This window comes from Cupressus sempervirens, chromosome 5 (assembly GCF_028749045.1).
Source record: "Cupressus sempervirens isolate cs-2001-9-10 chromosome 5, ASM2874904v1, whole genome shotgun sequence".
Classification (NCBI taxonomy): Eukaryota; Viridiplantae; Streptophyta; class Pinopsida; order Cupressales; family Cupressaceae; genus Cupressus; species Cupressus sempervirens.
The window spans coordinates 593,214,863-593,237,171 of NC_143122.1; the positions used below are offsets into that span (position 1 = coordinate 593,214,863).

At 34.6% G+C, this 22,309-nt stretch overlaps 1 protein-coding gene across 1 annotated transcript; it reads left to right on the forward strand.

Moving 5' to 3' along the window:
• The first annotated feature begins 10,226 nt into the window (after nt 1–10,226).
• On the forward strand, nt 10,227–11,023 carry LOC149557323 (uncharacterized). The gene has a single exon (XM_089830196.1). It carries the CDS (start codon nt 10,253–10,255, stop codon nt 11,021–11,023), a length of 771 nt encoding a protein of 256 aa, XP_089686322.1. The 5' UTR covers nt 10,227–10,252.
• The last annotated feature ends 11,286 nt before the right edge of the window (nt 11,024–22,309 follow it).

Below are 22,309 nucleotides of genomic sequence, written 5' to 3' on the forward strand. Positions count from 1 at the left end.
GACTTGTGTCACCTCATTATTTGGTTATCCATCTCATTCCTATCACCAATGCTTTCAAGAAAAGGCTATCCATATTGGGATATGTAGATGAGGATCACAGGTATTTAGAGGAGCACAACTTATGACTAGTCGTTTACACATGTGGTTCACAACTCACACCCCTGATCATTGTGCTCTGCTAGATGGCACATCCATGAGGCATTTGGTCAAATGATATACACATCCCTCTTTAAAAATGCTAGAGAGCATTTCCATTTGGAATGATAGGTAGGATGTGTTCATGGTTTTAGGAGTAAGCTTTACACCAATTCAAAGCTTAAAATCATCCCCATTATCATTGTTACAAACTTGAGAGCTTTCTTATGATTATAATGGCTCTTCACTATCGGCACAAAGGCATTGAAGACAATAGAATTTGCTAAACAAAGAAGTAGCTCATTGTGAATTGACATCACTTTAATAATGGACTTTATACCCATTTCTATTGCCATTTTCTTGCATATCTAATTGCAGGATATGGATTAATTGCACACCCCATGTGCTTACACTAGTGTTGCTTCTTTCATTCCAATGGCCCCTCCAAGTCCAAGTGCATTCTATCAAATAGTTTGTACATGCTTTGGGAGGTAGCAATATTCTGTCAAGTAAAGAATGTTGACCATAATATGTTCCAATGTTCTCAATTTCCTAGAGTCCATAATGTTGTTCCTATGGTTCCCATTGTTCGACATTCTATCAAATAGCTTGGTGCATAACACACTATCATTTGAGTTTTTCGGTCAAATGGCTAGCAGTCAGTTTATGATTGAAGCACCAATCTTCATCCTTGAAAAATGGAAAACATTGTTTTGAATGAGATACGTGATTCATTTCAACAACTCCAATCTATTCAAGCATGTTCAAATTGGTAACTAGATTATTTGTCTACTTTGTTTGTGATCAATCATAACTCTCACATTTTGACATTATGTTAAATATTTGGTGCTCAATCTCTTATTTGGCCACTGGCATTATCACAACCTTGGAAAATATCAATGAATTTCTCAACCTCCAAAACATATTTAATGCTTTTCACCAAATTAGTTTGATGTGTACTCTGCAACAATGGAGGCTCTCTCAAATGACTTGACACCATCTTGATGATATATGATGGAAAAAGGAAAGTTTCCAAGAGTTAATGGAAAATAATTGCATTGGGTACAAGCCATTGATTTTAGTCTATGTCTTCTTTTTTGAAAATCCCTCATTCTACTGAGATAATTGGTTTCCCAAAATGTGGCAAAAAGTTCCCATATCTTTGCCTACACTTGCAAATCATCAATGTCTCTTTCAATAATATCTTTGAAATTTTCTGCATTTTGGCATGGACACATAGAGCATAACTAAATTTTATTTAGGTTTATTACCCTCTTATGTTTTTCTAAGAGGTTAAGAATGGTATAAGTGCAGGTAGATATAAGGAGGGAGGTTTGCAACTAGGGTTCACTAGCACTACTGTACTCCATACCTGTACCCTATTTGCAAGCTTCCAAGTGGTGTGGCTAGCTTTTGCGTGCCTTGGTTTTTGTGCTTGTTTTTTGTGTGTTGGTGCTTGGGATTGATCTTTTGTTTTTGAATCTTGTTGCTGTGTGAGTTATCGTGAGTCTGGGTTTAGGGTTTGCATGTGGATGCCTTTAAGTTTAACGATTTCTTGCTTTTTGCTTTGGCCAATCTTTCCCTCTACCTGATTAACTATGATGATGAAGGGCAATGATGCTACAATGATGAAAGATTTGTAGGATGAAGGTTTACCCTGGAATGATGAGGGAAAATCTACTAATAATTATGATATGGTGAGGATCTCTAAAGACAAATGGGGATCTAGCAATAATGGGATGGACAATCTTGCAATGATAGCAATGGTGTCAAACCGTTATATAGCATTGTGGTGGAAAATTCTTTTGTTTTGGTTTTTCTAGCTTTGGCTTGCTTTAACGAAAGTTTTTCATGTAGTAACAGAGATAATGGAGGAGGATGAGCTGATGCCGATGGAGATAGATAGGGAGGTGAGATTGACAATGGAGGAAATTGTAGGGATGACAATGAAGGTAAGGTCTCGTTGCCCTCAAGGAAGACACTCAATCTGGAGCCGAATGATGACATGGTAAAGGCATTTAGGGATGAGAAAAGTACACTTTAAAATATTGCTATTTTTTTGTCTGCTTGGATGTTAAGTTTCTACTTGCTAGAATTTTTTTAGATAACTGGCTTAAATTTGTTTGGGAAAAAAGCTTGGCATTGTGGTTAGTTTCAGTAGAATGATACAAAGAGGCATTTTCACATGCTATGAAGGAAAAAGTGTTGAATAAGGGTTTAAGGAATGTAGGAAAAACTTTGTTTCAGGCTTTTTTGTGGTCTCAAAGTAGTAAACCAGAGAATCCTCACTAATTCCTCACCCTTTTGGGTGGAATTGCAGAATATTCAACAAGAGTTTTGGTCTTTTCTTTCGCTTATGTTAAAACCTTTGGAGTCTATCGTCCAAATTGAGCAATCTAAGATCACTCTCTTGTATTTAAATGCTAGAGCCTAGTTTCCCTAGATCTAGATGTTTCCTTTCAAGAAGAAATCTTAGCCAAAATCTAAAATGAAACCCTTTGTTGGAAAATCCATAATCTAGGGGATTTGGGTGCTTGTTTTTTTTTGTTTGGTTTTGGAGGGTATCCTCGCAACACAAGCCCAATGGGTTCCCTTTACGAGGTGAGCTTGGGGCGAGACTAGTCCCTTCAGCCACAGGATAGCCAACACGTCCCCCGAGTGTCTGTGGTAGGGTAATGACGGGTAGGGAGTCGAACCCGAGACCATGGGGATCTACCTACAACCTCAAACCAACTCGCCTAACCCATGCAGGCCATTTGGTTGGTTGTTTTCATTGTAAGTTAAATGGACATAATAAAAAGGATTGTTCGTTGTTGAAAAATATTTATAAAGGATTTAATGGAAGGAATAGGACAACACAAAATGATAATGCTAAGAATGATCATAGCAAGAATTCTGAAAATTTTAACACTGATAAGCAAAATGAAGGTTGGAATGCTAGGAGTAATCACTTGAAAGGAGACTCTATTGAGAATAGTTTTGTTATTCATCATAATCCTCTCTATGATGATGAGTATGTGGTTTTCCATGCTAATGAGTAAGTGGATGTGAACCCCAAGAACCCATTTGGTGCTAAGCCTATATACATCCCTGTTGACAGAGAAAAAATCAATGATGATAATGCCCCAATTTTGAATGCTCAACAGTTAGCTGTTAACAAGATAAATTTGAATAGTAGTATGGATTTGATTTCAAAACAACATAACTTGGGTGAGTTCATTGGTTCACCTGGGCCCTCTAACCTAATGTAGAATGGTGCAGCCTCTAACCTTGATAATCCTTGCCCTATTGTCCCTAAGGATAACTCTGATGAAGGATACGTTGAAGTTATTGGGAAAAAGAAGAAGAGTAAAACTTATGAAAGAAACAATAGTGCTAAAAATTGCGAAAGAAACAACAAAGTCAAAAGCATTGAAACCACAGATTGTTTTAATAGATTCTTTAATAGTTCTAACTTACCAAATTATCAATCATGAATTTGCACATATATAGTTGGAATATAAGAGGGCTTGAAATGCCTGATAGAAAGTATATGGTTAGGAGTTGGTGTAACAAACTCCATAGTAAAGATGCCATTTGTTTGCAAGAAATCAAAGTTACTAGGTATCATGCCTTTAACACCCTCAAGTTTGTTTGGGATAAGGCTAAATGCTTATACTCTGGTCACCAAAAAGGAAAAGGTGGGTTGGCTCCACCCATCAGCCCAAAATGGGTGGAGAATAAGCACTCCCAAAGATTCTCCAAAATGGGTTGGCTCCACCCATAAGCTCTTCTTTGGGAGTGGTTAGCTGATAACCTCCCATAAGCTAATTGGATCTTCATGGGAGACTTTAACATGATACAGAACACTCAGAATAAAAGAGGGGGTGGACACTTTTGAAAAGGAAATGAGCATTATTTTTGGTCAAAATTTGAAAGAAGATTTCAAATCCATGACCCCCTTGATAAAAGGAAGAACAATTTTGAAGGCATCTGGTTTACTTGGTGCAATAATCAAGCTCTAGGTAAGAGAATTTATTGCAAACTTGATAGAGTTTATATGAATCCCTTCTTTTTTAAGTTGAAACAACAAAAAACAATGTTTCTCCTATTGTGGGTACTCCTGCTAGTATGTCTGATCATTCTCCCATATATGCTTGCATTGATAATTTGGAGAACGAGAATACTAGCACTTTGAGTAAAAAAGGTTTTTTCAAGCTTAATGTCTCCCTACTTTAGGAGGAAGATATTGAAAATACTTTGTATATGGTTTCAATGATGACCAACCTCTACAACAAAGATGCCTCAATCTGATCTAGGTGGACACTTGGAGAAAGGTCTTCCAAATCATGGGGTGTAAGGAAGCCAAGGATAGGAGAAGAAGTGAGAATGAATACCAAAAGAAACTTAATAGAATTGAGAAGGATTTACAAGATAGAGGGAGAGATGAATCTAGAGAAGGATTTGATTGATACTAATATGCACTTGAGAAGGATTCAGAATATCAAGATTCAGGGTCAAAAAGTTAGAGACAAAGCCAACTGGCTCGAGGATGGTGATAGAGGCTCAAAATATTTTCTTAACCTTATCAAAGCCAAAAAAAATAGAGAATTTATTGAAGGTATTTGTATTGATAAGGGTATCTCCAACGATAATAAAGATCTCCTTGAGGCTTTCTATCAATTCTATAAAAAGTTATTTAGTTTGGAGCAAGAAGCTAATAATATTGATGCTATGAATAAGTGTGTTACTCTTATTCCAAGGAAAGTTTATATGGAGTAGGCTAAGACTATAGATCTCCCTATCAGTATTCAAGAGATTGGTGACACTATCTCCATTGCCAATGCTAAGCCCCTTGGGGTTGATGGACTCCCTGCTGAGTTTTAGAAGAAGAACAAGGAATGGATTTCAGAGGAATTTCTTTTGGTATATAAGGAGGCTTTTGAGTTTGGTACTCTTGGTGAAGTTACTAATAAAGGGATTATCAAGCTACTTCCAAAAGGTGGTGATAATTCTTAGGTTAAAAACTAGTGATAAATCTCAGGTTGAATCTCATTACTAGCTGGGAAGCTATGCAGTGGGGTAAAGACAGAGGGCAGAATGTGGGTATGGTTCTTTTGGATTTCAAGAAGGCAAATGATAGAATTGAATGGAAATTTGTGATTAAAGTGTTAGAAAGATTAGGGTTTCCTCCATCCTTCTGTAAATGGGTTGACATATTGTTAAAATCTTCAAACACTATTATTTATATTAATGGAGATATTTCTGAATCTATTTCTTTGGGAAGATCTATTGGACAAGGTTGCCCCTTATTCCCCTCTCTTTTTGTGCTTGTTGCAAATGCCCTAATATATATACTTAATGCTAAGGAGTTGGGTCCACCAGTGAAGGGTATCTCTCTCCCTAATCATGATGAGCTCCTCCTTGACTAGTTTGTTGATGATACAACCCTTTTTGTGGAGCTTTCTAAAGCTAATTTTGATAATATGATGAGCAGGCTACAACTTTTTGTAAGGCCTCTAGAACCAAGGTCTCCTAGGGGAAATCTTCTATCATTGGTTGTCTTAATTCTCCTCCTAATTGGATTTGAAATCAAGAGTGGCAATGGTTTGGTCCCAATCACATTGTGAGACACCATGGTATCCCCTTTTCTGTTGAACCCTCTTTGAAAGACATGTGGAACTGGGTTTATAATAAAATTGAGAATAAACATTTAAAATGGAAAACTCATATGTTGTCAATTGCTGGGAGAGCTCAAGTTGTTCAAAAAGTCCTTTCATCCTACACTGTCTACTATGCTTCTACTTGGTTGTTTACCAAATATTAGAGTGTGAAGATTGAAAAGACTCTGAGATGCTTTCTCTAGTCAGATTTCTTTAGCCACTAAGTGGATTCTCAATTCTCTTGATGGCAATGAGCCGTGGAAAGTCCTGGTAAGGAACAATATGACTAGGTCTGTTATTAAGAAAGGTAAAAACTGGGATAATATTCGATTGATTGACATTGTTCTTGGGGACTTTCAGGTTAGAGCAACTGGCTCAAATTTTTTTCAATCTATTTGGAAAGCTTGGACCTAGGTGAGACTGTTGATTCATTCAAGGTATGCTGTTGGGAAGAATCCTTGCTACTATTCTAACAAGGCTAGATCCTTAGGGTGGGGTGTTTATCTTAATGAAAAAGCTTTGGCCTTAACTCAAAGTTGCTTAGCTAAAATTTGGAACAAGAAAGGCATTTCTCTGATACAAGATGTTATTATTAATAACCAGATGGGTTCTTGGGAGGAAATCAAGAGCAAATTTATTATTCCTAATTCTCAAAAGAAAACTTATACTCTTGTTACTAAAGCTCTTATTTCTTTTGTTCCTGGTAAAAGCTTCAATACTTATAATTTTTTAGAACAAGTTCGATGGCACAATGGTAAACTTCTAGGTGAATTTTCTAGCAGGCAGATTTACAGCTACTGTATGAATATTTTTTATAGAATTAATCAGGCGTGGGGTGTTGGTTGGTCATATGCTAGATGGCCATTTATTTTTGAACTTTTTTGGCACTCACATGTTGAACCTAAAAAAGTCTGTTTCAGATGGCTCCTCATTTTAAAAAAGCTTCCTATGGGTTCTTTTCTTTCCAATAATGGGAAGCAGTCCATTGTTTGCTCCTTGTGTCATTGTGCTGAATCTTTTGAGCACCTTTATTTGAGTGCAAATTTGAAAATAGAATGTGGTCTTTTTTTCTTGGCAATTCTTTTAAATGGAATCATAAGTCTGGTCTGTCTTGGCATGAAATTCTAGCTGGTTATGTTGAGGTTTTTGATTTGAAGTCAAATTCTTTTTGGTTTGCTCTCACTAATGAAATTCTATGGTTCATATGGAAGCAAAGGAATGAGGAAATCTTTCAAGGGAGGCAAAGGGACCTTACTGGGTTTTTCTTGAAACTCACCCTCTTTCTCATCACTTCACAGGTCATGGCTGTAATCGAGGTACCAAAGGAAAGATTCACATAGTTGCTGAGTGTAGGCAACATGCTGCTATTCAACAAAGACATCTTGATGTCCAATTTTGTTTCTCTGGAGTAGGATCCAGATTCGCCCAATACCTCCAGATGCTCTCACCAGGGTGATCTTTTCAGTCACGAGGACCCTATGAATGTTTAGCAAGAGGATACCGACATTGTTCATAACAACAATTATGAGGAAGTCACTAACAATAGCCCAGTGGAAGATGCTTTCTTTGGAGATGGTTGGAATATGAATAATATTAGTTTCAGAAGCAATGTTAATGATGGTTGGGACTGAATGTTGGATCTGTTATGTATAGTTGGTCTCGTTTTGGTCACTATATGGACTTTTTAGTTGGATCTGTTATAGTGTATTTGCAGTACTGTTCTATTTGTAAAGGTTGTATTGGACAAAGTTCTTTTAGTTACTAGATGCAGTTTGGCATCTAGTTATTTTTGAAATATTTTACTTCTGTAATTAGTTGATCCATTATCTCTAATAGAAAAAAGAGGTTAAGAATGCACTCCAAAATAAATTTTAAAAGTTTTCTTGCCTAACCTCTTTTTGGTTAGAGGTTAATATTTTGATTGAAAACACGTATTTTGGAGGCTTTGATTAATCTAGCATAACTCTTGACCTAGTAGTCGGATTCTGAAAATTCGAAGTGCTAGATGGAGCTAGGAACAAGCTGGAGATCTGGGAATTATAAAATCATTAAAGATTTGATAAAAGTGTGATGATTTAAAGCTTGAAGTTAGGCATGTATCAACTCATTTTTTGACTCAAAATGATGGAATTCAAACATTTGACTCACACAGACCATGGAAAATATTAGCCATATCATAGCTATCCTTACCTAACAAACAACCTTAGTTAAGCACAATGAGAATTTAAAAAATTTGGGCGGGTCTAATACCAAGGCAACAACAATGAACATTGAAAACTGAATCATGAGTGTGGTGCACTCTTTGAATGTCTAAACTTGAATCTTGATATTTACTGCCATTCCCCAAAATTGGCCTGTTGGACTGGTGTCCCGAAAACACATCCCATGGCCCCTTCTGTCAGCACTTATCTACATCCATGTGTTTATATGTTTGCTTCATAGTTTGACACTACTCCATGTGTATTTATTTTCATGACACTTTAGTTAGCTAGTTTGTCTGAACTGCATAAAATTCATTAGATGATAGTTGTTTTTTATATGGTATTTATTCACTGTGATTTGCAAATGCCAGTCTACTTTACTCTTTTGTAATTGTTATTTAAAATTTCATTGATAGGATTTGTTCTTTTGTTTGATGAGAATCCATAAATGGTAAGAAAACTGATTGAAGTTTCCATTATGCCTTAGTGAGGAATTTAGAAGGCAAGTTAAATGTGATTGTTGATGATACTTTTTTATTTGTAATATATTCTTTGTGCAAACACAAGAACAACTTGGATTTTTAGTCCGTCTATACCATGCTGACCTATTTTAAATATCACTTATTTTGCTTGAGTTATTTTGAACATTATTTTTTTTTCCCCACCATTACAATGGTTTTAATTATTCTGCTCTCCTGCAAAATAATGTGCAGGGATTTCCTCATTCTAACCCTTACCCTAACCCTAACTCTATCTCTAATCCTAACTATATTTCTAACCCTAATTTTAACCCTAACCCTAATCCCAACTCTAACCCTAATTTTAAACCTAACCCTAACCCTAACTCTCTTTGTGCCTACTCTCTAGATACACCTCATAATCTCTTTTTCTCTCTATCTGCATAAAGCATGCCTCTATAAGAAACATAATATGAGCTCCTTCTTCTCTACATATATGCTCTCTCTCTCTCTCTCTCTCTCTCTCTCTCTCTCTCTCTCTATATATATATATATATATATATATATATATATTTCTACTAATACATATAGGGTTAGGTTAAGGTATATAATCTACTAAATGATTACTACAATCATATATGTTTACAATTTCATTTATATGACACTCAGTGTTATGGTTAGGGTTAATAAGTGGTTAAATGTTACACTAAAATAAGGGACAGGGTTAAGTATGAATGTGCATGCAAAATTATATTTAAGAAAAAAAAAAATCATATTGAAATTATTTCGCCCCTATTTTTTCGGGCCCTACTTTTTCGGGCCCTATTTTTTCGGGTCCTACTTTTTCGGGCCCTACGTTTTCGGGCCCTACTATTTCGGGCCTATTATTTCGACCTATTATTTCGGCCTCCATTTGGCTTCCTATTATTTCGGCCAACTATTATTTTGTTTGTAACTCTCACCAAATCTTTTTGATTGCCGAATGGCATTCCATATTTTAATTTCATTTGTAACTCTCACCAAATCTTTTTTCCTTACACGAATTATTCCTTGAAATATTCTTTATGTTGGGAAGTGTTTCTGCCATTGTATATGCCTCTCGGCATAAAAACCTTTCATCCAATAAAAGAATAATATTTTGAACCATAATTATAATTCGTGTGACATGAAACATTTACTAAATATAAACTTTGAACAACTTATAGAAACAACACCGGATATGTACGACACCTCAACAAAATCCACTTTTTATATATTAAAGAAAATTGAATTCGAGCATCTAGAAAGCCCTCCACATTAAACACAAGTACATTTATAATTGGCGTTACCCCTAACAAGATACTAGGAAAGCTATTCATATATTTAAAAAGAAGCCTCAGAAGAAAAATCAAACTTAAAAACATTATTTAATGCTAGTCGTTACTTTGGAATTACAGGCTTGTTTGGGCTTGGGAGACAGCTGCTCTAAAGTTGGAACGCGGGCCCCGCCGTAAATAGTCCACGGCTTTGTTGGCCCACCCCATCGCTGTATGCACGTCCCTAAATGGGAAAGCTTTGCGCAAGATAAGGAGCTTATCACGACAATTTGGGAAGATCGACGGCCAATAACGCATACATCTGGCAGGAAGCATATGCGTTCTACGTGATCTGCCTGCCCAGCGAACGAAAAAACGACAGGTGTCATCACTTATTCCCGGATACTCCAAAAGCGACCACATCATTCCTGGGACGAAGCGGGCGATAAAGAGCCTCCCACTGAACCGTTACCCGTTCCCGTTCTTCTTCTCCCGGTCACCCGTTAAAGATTTTACATAGAATGGAAGCGCATTCAGAAACTCATGCTGACCGCCCCCGGAAGGCGCTGAGATTGTTCGGCTTTGATGTCACAGCACGGACCTTCGATGAAGACGAGGAGAGCAAATCTAAGGGCAGCGATTCCGTCTCGGAGACGAGAAAGTTCGAGTGCAAATTCTGCCTGAGGGAGTTTGGGAACTCGCAGGCGCTTGGAGGACACCAGAACGCGCACAAGAGGGAGCGCCAGCATGCGAGGAGAGCGCAGATTCAGGCCACTCGTAATGCAGGGGCTTTCAGAAATCTCACCATCGCCCATAACGCTAGGTCTCCCATGACTCTCGCCACCTCCTGTCACGCTGGGTCTCCTGTGAATATAACTACAGGAGGGCTGGGCAGTACCTTCTACAACCGACTGCCCGGCCCGCATTCCACCTGGATGACCGCCAGCAACCCGGTAGAAATTGCTCCTCGTTTGAATGCATCCGGTATTGCAGCTCTACAGATCTCAGGTTTACCGGGATCGGCCGGTGAACCGTTCCGGTCGGCAGCAATCGGGCCGTCGTGGATCTGTGTCGGGCAGCCCGCGCGGGACTTTTATTCCTCGCCCAGAGTCCTGCCCGCGGGGCAGCCGTCGAAAGGAGATCAAGGCGGATTTTGTCAGCCTTTCGTTGGAGGATTTGAAGTGGGTTTCGAACCACAGAGCAGATTTCTTCAGCCGAAAAATGGTTCTCGTTGTAGAGCCGATGAGAGTGGGTTAAATCTCGAGTTAGTTCTCGGTAGAGCGGCTCCCTAATGCATTAATATTCCAACAATATGTAACCCGCTGTAGAAGAACAAGAAATCATTTTGCCGATGCAGAGAATCCCATTAGAAAGAAATTATTGGGTGGTCTGCTCACGAAATAGAATAGCATCTACAGAATAGTTTTTGACTGCTATTAACTTTTTTCCCATTTATATTGCTCGGGCTAAACAAGATGTTATTTTATTCCTATAATCAAGTTGTTCTGGAAAGCTGATCAATTTCTTGGCGCATGATGAGTTTTAAATTTATTTGAATTCATTATGGCAAACGTACGCAGTCTTTCTGTTTTGAATCAATTTTCAATTGATTATGCGGGGGAATTTCAGTGATTCATCGTGTCATTAACGTGAAGTACTAGATTGGTCGGCCTGTTGAAACTCAAGAACATTTTATTACCATTGTGTCTGTCTAACTGTAAAAATTTAAAGTAGTTTAAAACATACTTACTTAAAGCTTCCGAGTTGTCTCTCCAATTAGCAGATTGATTGTGTCCTTTCAACAATGTTGTTTAGTTCTATATTGTTTTATATTGAACTGTGTGAATACTTTCTTCACTGACATTTCTGAACACATTTTAGAATCGTGATTTCTTCTAGTACTTTACAGTATAACGATCTTCTCTTTCACTCCTAATTACAATCTTTTCTTACACGCTTCATCCTAATGATATATAGAAATGTTAGTGGAGTAAAAGTTAACACAATATTGAATAGTATAATTTCTTTGAAAATAAATTTATAGAAAAAGATGTGGTATTTCAATGCATGTTTTCTTGATTGAGCTGTATATATATATATATATATATATAATGGACATAGTTGAAATTACACCGTCTGATCTATCTTTAAGATGAGAAAATAATGAATATTGAATAGTTTTTTTAATACCTTCAATTTAATACTCATTACTTCCTAATTTAGATGTTGTATTAACTGTTGTGTACAGAACAAAACTTCATATACAGCTTAATTAAAAAACTTGCATTAAAATGCACTTCCATAGAAAGTATAAGAATCAAAATTGGAATATTTATCTAATGATTTATGTTAGCTGATTTATTATAGGTGAAAATAGTGATAGGATTGATTATGCAATACTCAAATTATTAAAAAAAATAGTACCCTCAGTCCTTAACTCATTACTTGCAATTAGCATGAAAAACTCTGCTAATTTTCTATTTCACAATGAAGTGCTAGCAAAACCTCACCTATACGATGTATCATTTAAGAAAAAATTAAGTTCATTGGAATAGGAGAATTGTTTGTTGGCCGGCTTTCACCGTCCATTATGTGATGTTCCCTATTTTAAAAAACAAAAATAATATTTATATTTTTGTTTGTATCTCTTATTTATTTATCAGTAAATTCTCTTTGACTACTAAATATGGCTCCCTCCCAATTTCAAATTACCAATAGTAAGTAAAATGCTGACAAAGAATCTTGGCAGCCTAGATCATTTATTTCCCAAGAGTGAGGTCCATTAATATTAAAAAAATGCTGACAAAGAATCTTGGCAGCCTAGATCATTTATTTCTCAAGAGTGAGGTCCATTAATATTAAAATCTTCCAATCATTTGTAGATATTTTGATTTGAAAAATTATATATTAAAATCTTCCAATTATTTGTAGATATTTTGATTTCAAAAATTATATTTGTATAAATTATTTTCTTTGTAAATTAGAGATATAGCTATATAATTTTATTTTTAATTTAACTATTTTTAAACCAAAAAGTGAATGTTAAACTAAGTAAGAAACAACAATACGATTTTGTATTCATAATCTAATTCTTAAAATATGTACTGAAGCTTATAGACCTCTCTACCTTTTCAACACAACTTACTAGACCTTTTCTAAATAATTATTTAATATAATTCAACTTTACCCAAAGAGAATGGTAGCTCCCAACCAAAAAGACTATATGAAGGGCCTTCACCAACCCACATATAATTATCAACTCAATGTACAAAAGAAAAGGAATGTATGCCCCTCAAACTATCTATCTATCTATCTATATATCTATCTATATAAGGAGTAGACTTCCAAGGTATATTGTTGAAAACTAATATCTAGGATTGTGCTTTCACACTCAAATTCATCCCTATCAATAATATTATCTCTAAAGTGTTATATGAAATTGGCAGGGTCTAAGGTAGGGATGCTCTTTATTGGCTTAATTTTTTTATCTTGCTGAGACAAGTGCTAATTTAAACATCTTTAAAATAAATGTCTAGAATTAATTTTTCAAGAATAAAATCATTGTCCAATGGCCTCTTCATAGTAGCTATTTGTGGAATATACTATTTTGTATTATTTGTCAACTCTCATAAAAGCATCTTGGTGAAGAAAAATCTTCAATAGCTATACTCTTATGTTTTTAATCTATATATCTAATAATGCAAAAAGTAAATTATTTTTCTTCTACACAATTTTAAAAATTCCAATAAAAAACTATTCATCTTTGGGATATTTTGTGGATTCCCTACATACTACTTACCTTTTCTCCCATTCTTAGTCAAAAAGAACAAATCTTTTTCCAAGAGAGTGGGATTATAGGTCATTCTTTACAATCCCTATTTTGGTTACATCATGTCTTCTCATTAAGCATTTCCCTACTTCATGTTGTTGTTTGTACATAATAAGTTTTCCTTTCGTCATAAACAATTTAAAGTAGTAGACAAAATATTAACAATGTTTGATAAGCATCTTACAATTTTCTCTTATTTCTCACACAATTTTAATAAGTTAGGTAGACTTGTGTGGTGATGAACAACAATAATAAGATTTTATGAAAAAATGGTCTCATATAAGACTAAATCATTTGTTTGAGAACTTTAAAAAAAAAGATACAATGTATGTACAATGTAGAAAGAAGTAAAGTCTTAATAACCTACATATCAACGACTCTTAGAAAGTTTAATTTCCCCTTGAAACTAATAGTATCTAGAATTGCATTATATCATTTTAACAACAATTTCTTATAATTATTAGTGTCCAAAGTTGTATTATATCATTTCAACAACAATTTATTATAATTTTGAATATCTCCAATAAGACTAAAATAAATAGCAACAATAGACTTCATTGCCAAGTCTCCCACTGTTTTATCTTAATGATTCACTGTAAGGAAATACCAACTATAGAACGTCTAATTCAATAACCTGAGCTGTATGAATATGAATTTGAACTTCATAATGGACTCTCGACCACTATAATTAAGATAGGAGTCATTACAGCTCTTACAACTTGTCTAAAATTGGTTATTGGAAAAAATGAAGAAATGAAGAGGTGCTTTGTAACCACTATAATTAAGATAGGAGTCATTACAGCTCTTACAACTTGTCTAAAATTGGCTATTGGAAAAAATGAAGAAATGAAGAGGTGCTTTGTAACCACTATAATTAAGATAGGAGTAATTACAGCTCTTACAACTTGTCTAAAATTGGTTATTGGAAAAAATGAAGAAATGAAGAGGTGCTTTGTAACTGCCGAACACTATCGCTCTATGAAATAAAGGTTTGGCAATATTGATTTAAGGGGGTCTTCTTTCCTTTTGCTCGGTAAATCTCCACTTTGGGCTTTGGATGAAGACGAAAGAAGAGATATAGCAAAGATATGATGTTCATACGTAATTTTTTTATGAAAAGGGAACTGTCAGGCTATTGCAAGTAAGGAGAAGAGTTAGAATTGTTCTACAACAACTTTAGGTGTGATTTTAATCTGTCTAGTTGGTTGTTCCATATATGTTGCGTATGTTTCTACATATTCTGTACATAATCTTAGCGTAAATACAAAACAGTCCATTTCTTGTCTATAATTCTAGCTCTAGATTTTGTATCCATTACCCTAGCTTTTGCATGATACAGCTTTCTTGCAAGTATGTTTCGTGTATTCTATTGTGATTTCTAGTACCAATGATTCATATGCTTCAGCTATCACTAGCACTGACACGAGAATGGATTTACAACAGAACCTTGATGGGTGATACAGTCAGTTCAATTTTCTCATGTGACTTGCCTATTTTCTTAGAATTTTAAATATTTTCCTTCAAAGAGAGAAAGCTCATATGTACTTGCAGAGATAGCAACAGTGAACCATCTGATGTTATCAGTAGCAAACAAACAACTCGCACTGCAAATTTGATTCAATATTTGGAAGATATTTGATTGAATGTTAGAGGCGGTTTTGAAGTGTGTTTTGTCACGATGGTATGTTTGAATGACAAATGTTACCCTACTTGGAAGGTGTTAGCCTCAAGAGTCTTCCCTTAGCAAATTGAAAATTGCTATGAATGCTTAAGTAGTAGAACACTCTTCCAGTCCCATTCAATTGTCTTTGACAGAATACTAAGAGTCACAACAATGTTTATTGATTTAACATGGTGGAATCGATTATGTATAGCCTATAAACACCTCTAGTGAAATTTGAGTTCATGCACATGAACTTATGTAATATCCCTTTGGACATTTTCTCTAGATTTTTACCAGAGAATATTTTCTCCATATTTTTACCAAATGTTCTACAGGAATTTACATTTCTATGCAAACTGAATTCTCTTTATCCAACAGATTATTTGAAATCATATAATATCAGACTGAAAAAAGATATGAAATTAATTATAAAATATAAAGGTAAATCATTACAATCTCATTTTTAAACAGATATGAAATACCTCTATTACAAATTTACCCAGTTGTGAACTTTGTCATGAATTCACCCAAAAAATGAATTGGGTTTCTGTACAATCCACCAAGAAATCTTGAAGGATTCCATCCTCAGGTTTTAGAACTGAAGCTTAAAGCTCCCAAACTCTCCAAGAGAGAATAATAAACCAACGAAAAACCAAGCTTGATCAAAAAGATCCTCACAATGTTTTTTATAGCACATTCTTGTGACTTTGTTTTCATTCTGTCTGTCTCCCCATATTCCTTTTCTTTGTCTCCTTATTTTACCTCTTTAAACTAAAATGACTATTATTTTTTTCTCTTGGCTCCATAAAGTCATTTTACCACTTTATTAAATAATTAAATCTAGTTTTCATTTAGTTTGATATGATTTGATTAAATTTCCACTTGTCCAAATTATTAAATGCATTTTTTGGTACCTATCTTAACCTTTGAAAGCTTTTGGTGATTGAATGCTTGTTTCCATTGCTTATAGGTGTTTCCCATCTCAACTTTGCAATTATTTTCAGAAGAGGAATTGGAAACACTTATATGTGGTGTGTGTGACTTATAAAAGGTAAGTATGAACTATGAAGCAATTTAATTGATTTTTATTTATCATAATCTCTATCAATGTTTGAGTTTTGAAACGTAAAATGTTTTAGCAGGATCAAATGCTAAGGGACCACATCAAATTCGACCATGGATACACTACTCGATGTGAGTACGCAGTGGATGTGAGTTATACATTCCCAGCTCTTATGTTTAGAGTGTGTTTATTTCTTGCTAGATTTTGAGACTTTGAAAACCCTAGATCTACAATACCCTAACATCTTTTTTTCTTAATTACGTGAAGTTTATTGAGATCATGGGGCAATTCACACCAAAGCTGTAGAGAGCATTTTTGCAGTTCATTATTGGCTATCCAAACCTTCGTCCAGGTGGTTTGAGTGCTCTAAATCTAAAACTGACTATTGTTTGCAAGGTAAGTGCATTGCTTACATTTACAAGTATAGATTCATTATTTCAAAATTTTACATCTTCTAAGCATATGTCTTCAAAATGCAAAATCCCTCAAATTCAATAGAGGCTGTTGATATGGATTTGTCGAGTGCTCTGACTTCTAAAAATTACCTAAAACTCCCTCCTTACCCAAACAAGGTTTTCCCTTCTCCCTATTGAATCAAGAACATTTATGATGTATTTTATGGCTCTCTGATAATTTGTTGTGGTAGAATATGTTTCTAATGAATAAAAGAATCACAAAAAACAATGTGTGACAGACTGGTGTATGCCATTACTGAAGGGCAGGGATCTTTTGACCTCTCATAAAAATAGGGGCGATTGAATCATTCACAATGTTGGCATTTTTTGAGCTCCACGCAATGATTTCAGAATTTAGAAGACATTGGCCACTTCTACCCATTCAAATGCAAGAACCTTAGCAGATTGTCTTGCACATGATGAAAATCAAATTCAAGGAACTGTTTGCCACGTTACAGAAGTTTGAATGAAATAAATGTAGAGATAATCCACTAGTGAAGAGAAGGAAGTGCACGATGATAGACATGTCTGCAAAATGGGAAGCCTCTAAAATGCTTAATCACATTTGGTCTAATTCAAAGTATCATGTTTGTTGGTTGCTTAATTCCAGTAATTCTATTTATGCCAACATTGTTGAAGCTATGGTTAAATTTGATGGAATGAGCATGTTCTTGTGATAGGTTTTATGTGGGAGCTTTACTCCCCAAAAAAAAAAAAAATTCAGTGGAAAAGTTGTCCGCCCAAACATTTTTCTAACATTTCCCATCAAAGTCAATTTGCAATTGCAGGCTTAAATTTAGGTCAAAAGCTTACAGGGTTTTGTAGCCATTTCGTAAAAATTTCACACCCACGTGATAATTTTTAATGATTTCTTTTTTCCACTATAAAATCTAGAACCAATGGAAACGGCTAATACACTTTTCTTTTTTTCTTTTTGGCGATTCCTAAATAAGTATGTGGACTAGTATGTGAGGCCTCACCCGATCCGTCATAGTACCAATGAGATAATTGCATTATGGTGATTTTAATCCTATGTATTTATACACTTTTGAGACTGTAGGGTTATGTCATTTAGATATCTGCATTTTGATGATCCACAATTACCTCTGCATATTATGACCTAATTGATGCATTTAATGATTCTATTTAGAAATTGAATGGTAGAAATGCTTGTAATGTAAGAATGTAGTGTTTAAATTTGAAATTAGAGTTAAAAGATAAATTTTGTTATGCATTGAGACCTAACCCGCATACCTAGGGATTCAATAGTTGTGAAATTTAGTATCTTGTTGCAATGATAAAAGAAAAAAAAAAAAAGACTATGAAGTTATTCAGAATATTAAATTGACCATGTTATGTTGATAAGTAAAGTTTGATGTTATAGTATTTTGAGCATTTTACATGGAAATTATTAGAAAAAGTAATTTAATTAAAGAAGAATGAGGTATGGAACTCAAATGTCGAAATGTGATATGTAAGTTTTGATATTTTAATATTTTGAAGGTTATATTTGAAATGATTAAGGAAGGGAAAGTTAAATTGAGATGATGAAATATATGCAAGTCTAATGTTGAATGAGATAATGATTATTTCACTTATGTACTTATTATTTACATGATTTTCTTGGACTACTGATGCTTGAGTTTAGTGTGCAGGAATTTGACCATGGGTTTAAAAGGGAATTAAGGCTCAAACTACTACAAACATGACATATCCAAGGTTGAATCAGTGGAAAAGATTCAAACCTCATTATAATGTGTTTTATTTCGTGTATGTGAATTGTATATGTGTGTAATAGCTTAGTTCATGTATTATTGGAGTGAAGTCACTTTTAATGTGATGTGTTGTTTTGTGTGTGTCATTTGACACTTGTGTTGTCCATGTGGAGATGCCATGTCATTAGGGGTTTGGCAAGAAGTAACCTAACCCAAACCTGACCCCAATGTAGTACCCAAGTTAACCTCACATAGAAAAATGCCATGAGGAGTCTCAATCAAAGGAAATTCGAATTTGGACTTGGCTTGGGTTTTTAGGGGTCATTAGGTGGTCCCTAAGTGTCTTTTATGTGAGAATAAGTTATCCATATGATAGTACAACAAGTTAGAGGCCTAATTTTGACCATGTGAGTGCCTAGACAACCTAGAGGGCCCCTTTACCCATGCATTCTTCCATCAATTCGAATTTGGAGTTGTCATATCCATGTTCCCACTTAGTCAAAAATAGAAAAGTTAGAGGAGACAAGTTTGTAAGAAGTAGTGGCTTAGTGTTTTTGCTAAAATAAGTTAGTGAGAAGGCTTTATTAGAGGGTCTTGGCCAAACTAGTGGGGTGTCTACCCACTCTCTAATTTTAGAGACTGTTAGGTTTTGGAGGGAGATTAAGGGAGCTCTACTACAACTATCCTTAGCATAGCTTGGACCAAGGTTGGTGTCTCAAAACTTGTTTCTTTCTCATTTCTTGCTTTTAGCATGGTTAAACAAATCTGCAAGTGTGAGAGTTCATTAATAGAGTATGCATTTGCATTGTAAATCTTGTGATATGGATTTTTGGGTATTGTGTGAAAGTGTGGTGTTCTTGTTGCATTATGAGCATTGATTATGTATGGTGACAATGTGAGAATGTGTGATGTTCTTGTAAATTTCTTGGTTCACCTTCTTGGTTTTGTTTTTGTTGGAATGGAAAGTGAATGTGTTTTGTGCTTTTGGAGATCCTTTCTTGGTTTTGTTTTGTTGTTCTTCATTGTTTTTCTGATTGTTCTTGTTTGAATGTGAGTGTTGATTGTGATTATGGATGTGAAGGCTTCACTCACCCTTGGGAGGGCAAAGAAGCCTTGGGTGAAGGGCATAAGTTGGGCTTGACATTGCAGGTGAGAAAGAAAATTTTGTTTTTACCTCATGATGAGGTTGTTATTATGAAGCATGGGCTCCTTCATGGCCATGAATCTTGTTGTTTGGGAGGTACAAGGAGGTTTGGTGGATGAGGAGAAGATGGTTGTTTTGAAGGCATTGAGAGGCAATGTAGTGGTAATATGTTGTTTATGTTGGGGTGGCCTTGAGAGGCAAAATGTATTGGCAATATGATACTTATGAATTTCTCCTCCTTGAAGAGCCCACCTTCATCCAACGTTTTATGATTCCAATGGTAAATCATTGTGCAAGCCATGGAAGGGTGTTGATTGTGTTTTGTGTTGTGTCTTCATGGAAAATTTTGTGATGTATGTGTGAAACTCGGTTTGAGCCTTGTTCCCCTAGCATGGGGGTGGTCTCTTTGGAGGCCTATGGTTGGGTGGAAAGCACCCATGTTCATTGTTGCTTCTTTATTTTTTGTTACATATGCAGATTTTGTGCTCAAGGGAGCAATGGAAACAAGCTTGGTATGATCATCTTATGGACGTTTCATGAAGATAAAACTTATTATTTTGCTTGTAACTGTAATGGAGAACTCTCCATATTGTTCAATGAATGATTGCATAGTAGACTAGAAGGGATTTGTCATTTATTTGGAAGGAGATATTGTCTTTCATGGCATCAAATATTGTATTTGTAAAAGTATTGTTTTTTTTTTGTGTTGTATTGGGGTATAAAAGAAAATCTCCATTTTGTATATACTACTGTGGGGTATGAGTTCATGGGAGAAAAGAAAGTAATCTAAAGGTTCTCATAACTATTTGCATTATAAGACTCTATCTTTATGTTCTTAGTTTCAATTAGAATACTTGATTTTCTTCATAGTCATATATGAGAGAGTTTCATGTTTAGAAACAATCATAATTATATTTTGAATAATAGTTGTAAGATGCATTCACTTATGGTTGCTCATGTAAAAAGATAGTAGATTTGACTCTCAAGATTTAAAACACATATGGATATTGGTATAATTCAATAGAGTATTATATTCAATGCCTGAATCATTTATTGGTATTAGCACTAATACTCAATGCTATGCTTAGTTTCCATGTCATCCAACCTTAAGTAAGAGTCAAAATAAATAATAATAATAATAATAATAACTAAGATGCAAATATGAGTGAACAATAAGTTAGACCTGGAAGTGTGTATTTTCATTCTCTGGAAAATGTATGGGGAGAAAAACTAATCCCCTCCTAGATTACAGAGTGATATTTTATTCAAGAGAAGATTTGAAGGGTTAATGAAAAAAAAATTAAAAAAAAAAATAAAATATATATATTAAAAACTCGTGACCCCAAAACTACATAAAATATGCCTACATGCATAGTAACAAGGACATGTCAACTCAGCTTAGACATCTAACACTAATTTAATATATACCCTATGGTAACTCCTATCCTTATTTCACTTTAAACCCTTTTTTAAAAAAAAGCCCAAAACAAATAATAAAATAACATAAGGAAATGTGTCCTAGCGGCTATACAGTGGGCCCTGCATTATGAATTAACTATAAAGTAAAAGTTAAAAAGCAAGGAGACTCCCCACTTGGCGTGAGCCTAGTCTAAATTAGAGGGGACAAGGAGTAGCTTTCCTGACAAGACTAAAACTCTCCCTCTAACATCCCTTCACGCCTAGCAAGGCATTAATTGCAGATTTAAAAATTTTTTTTAATGAGATCCTGCCTTGGTTGAAGCACCTGCGTTTTGGGAAGAGGTAAGAGACGTGATCTTCTTGAAAAGCGTTAGGAGTACACTGAGCCAAAACATTAAAAAAAAACTCTTGTGTCAGGCCTATCAACATGTAATAAAAGAAAATCCTTCAGTCAACTTTTTCAAATAAACTATATTTGCATAGGCACGTGACCATATTCCTTAGAGGTTGAACTAGTAAAGGAGTGAGTAAATCAGGGGTATAAAAAAGTAGGCCATGTGTAGTTACAAATTTTAGGTAAGTGTTACGGGAAATGAGTTAATTGATTTACTTCAAATTTAATAGATCTTAAATTATGTTTGGAGGTTAATTAAGTTGAAGCAAACATATTTTGGAATTAATGAGTCTTTGTTATTAGTCATTAGAATAAAATAGAAAGAAAACAATAAGCTTATGAATAGTAGTATGTATTGAATATATTGTTGAATCAACCTAAACAAATGACAGGACTCACTTAGAAGTTTGGTAAACTAACAACAAAAATTATAAATGGAAGAGTTTGGCGAATGTTTTATTTATTTGGAATGACTAAGATATATATGTATGTATACATGTATGTATACATATATGTATATATGTATGTATACATATATGTATATATGTATGTATACATATATGTATATGTATATATACATACACACACACACACACACACACACACACATATATATATATACATATATATATATACATACATACATACATATATATACATATATATATATACATACATACATATATATATATACATATGTATATATATTTATCTATATATATATATATTTCAATTATTAAGTGAATAGGATTATATTGATTGTTTCATATCGAACCAACTTTGAATTGTATGATTAATTGAGTCAGTGAAGAGATAATGTTTTATCCTATTATTTGGAGGTATAAATCTTGAATTCCAAAAGAGAGTAACTGGCCATAGTTGACACTAGAAGTGTA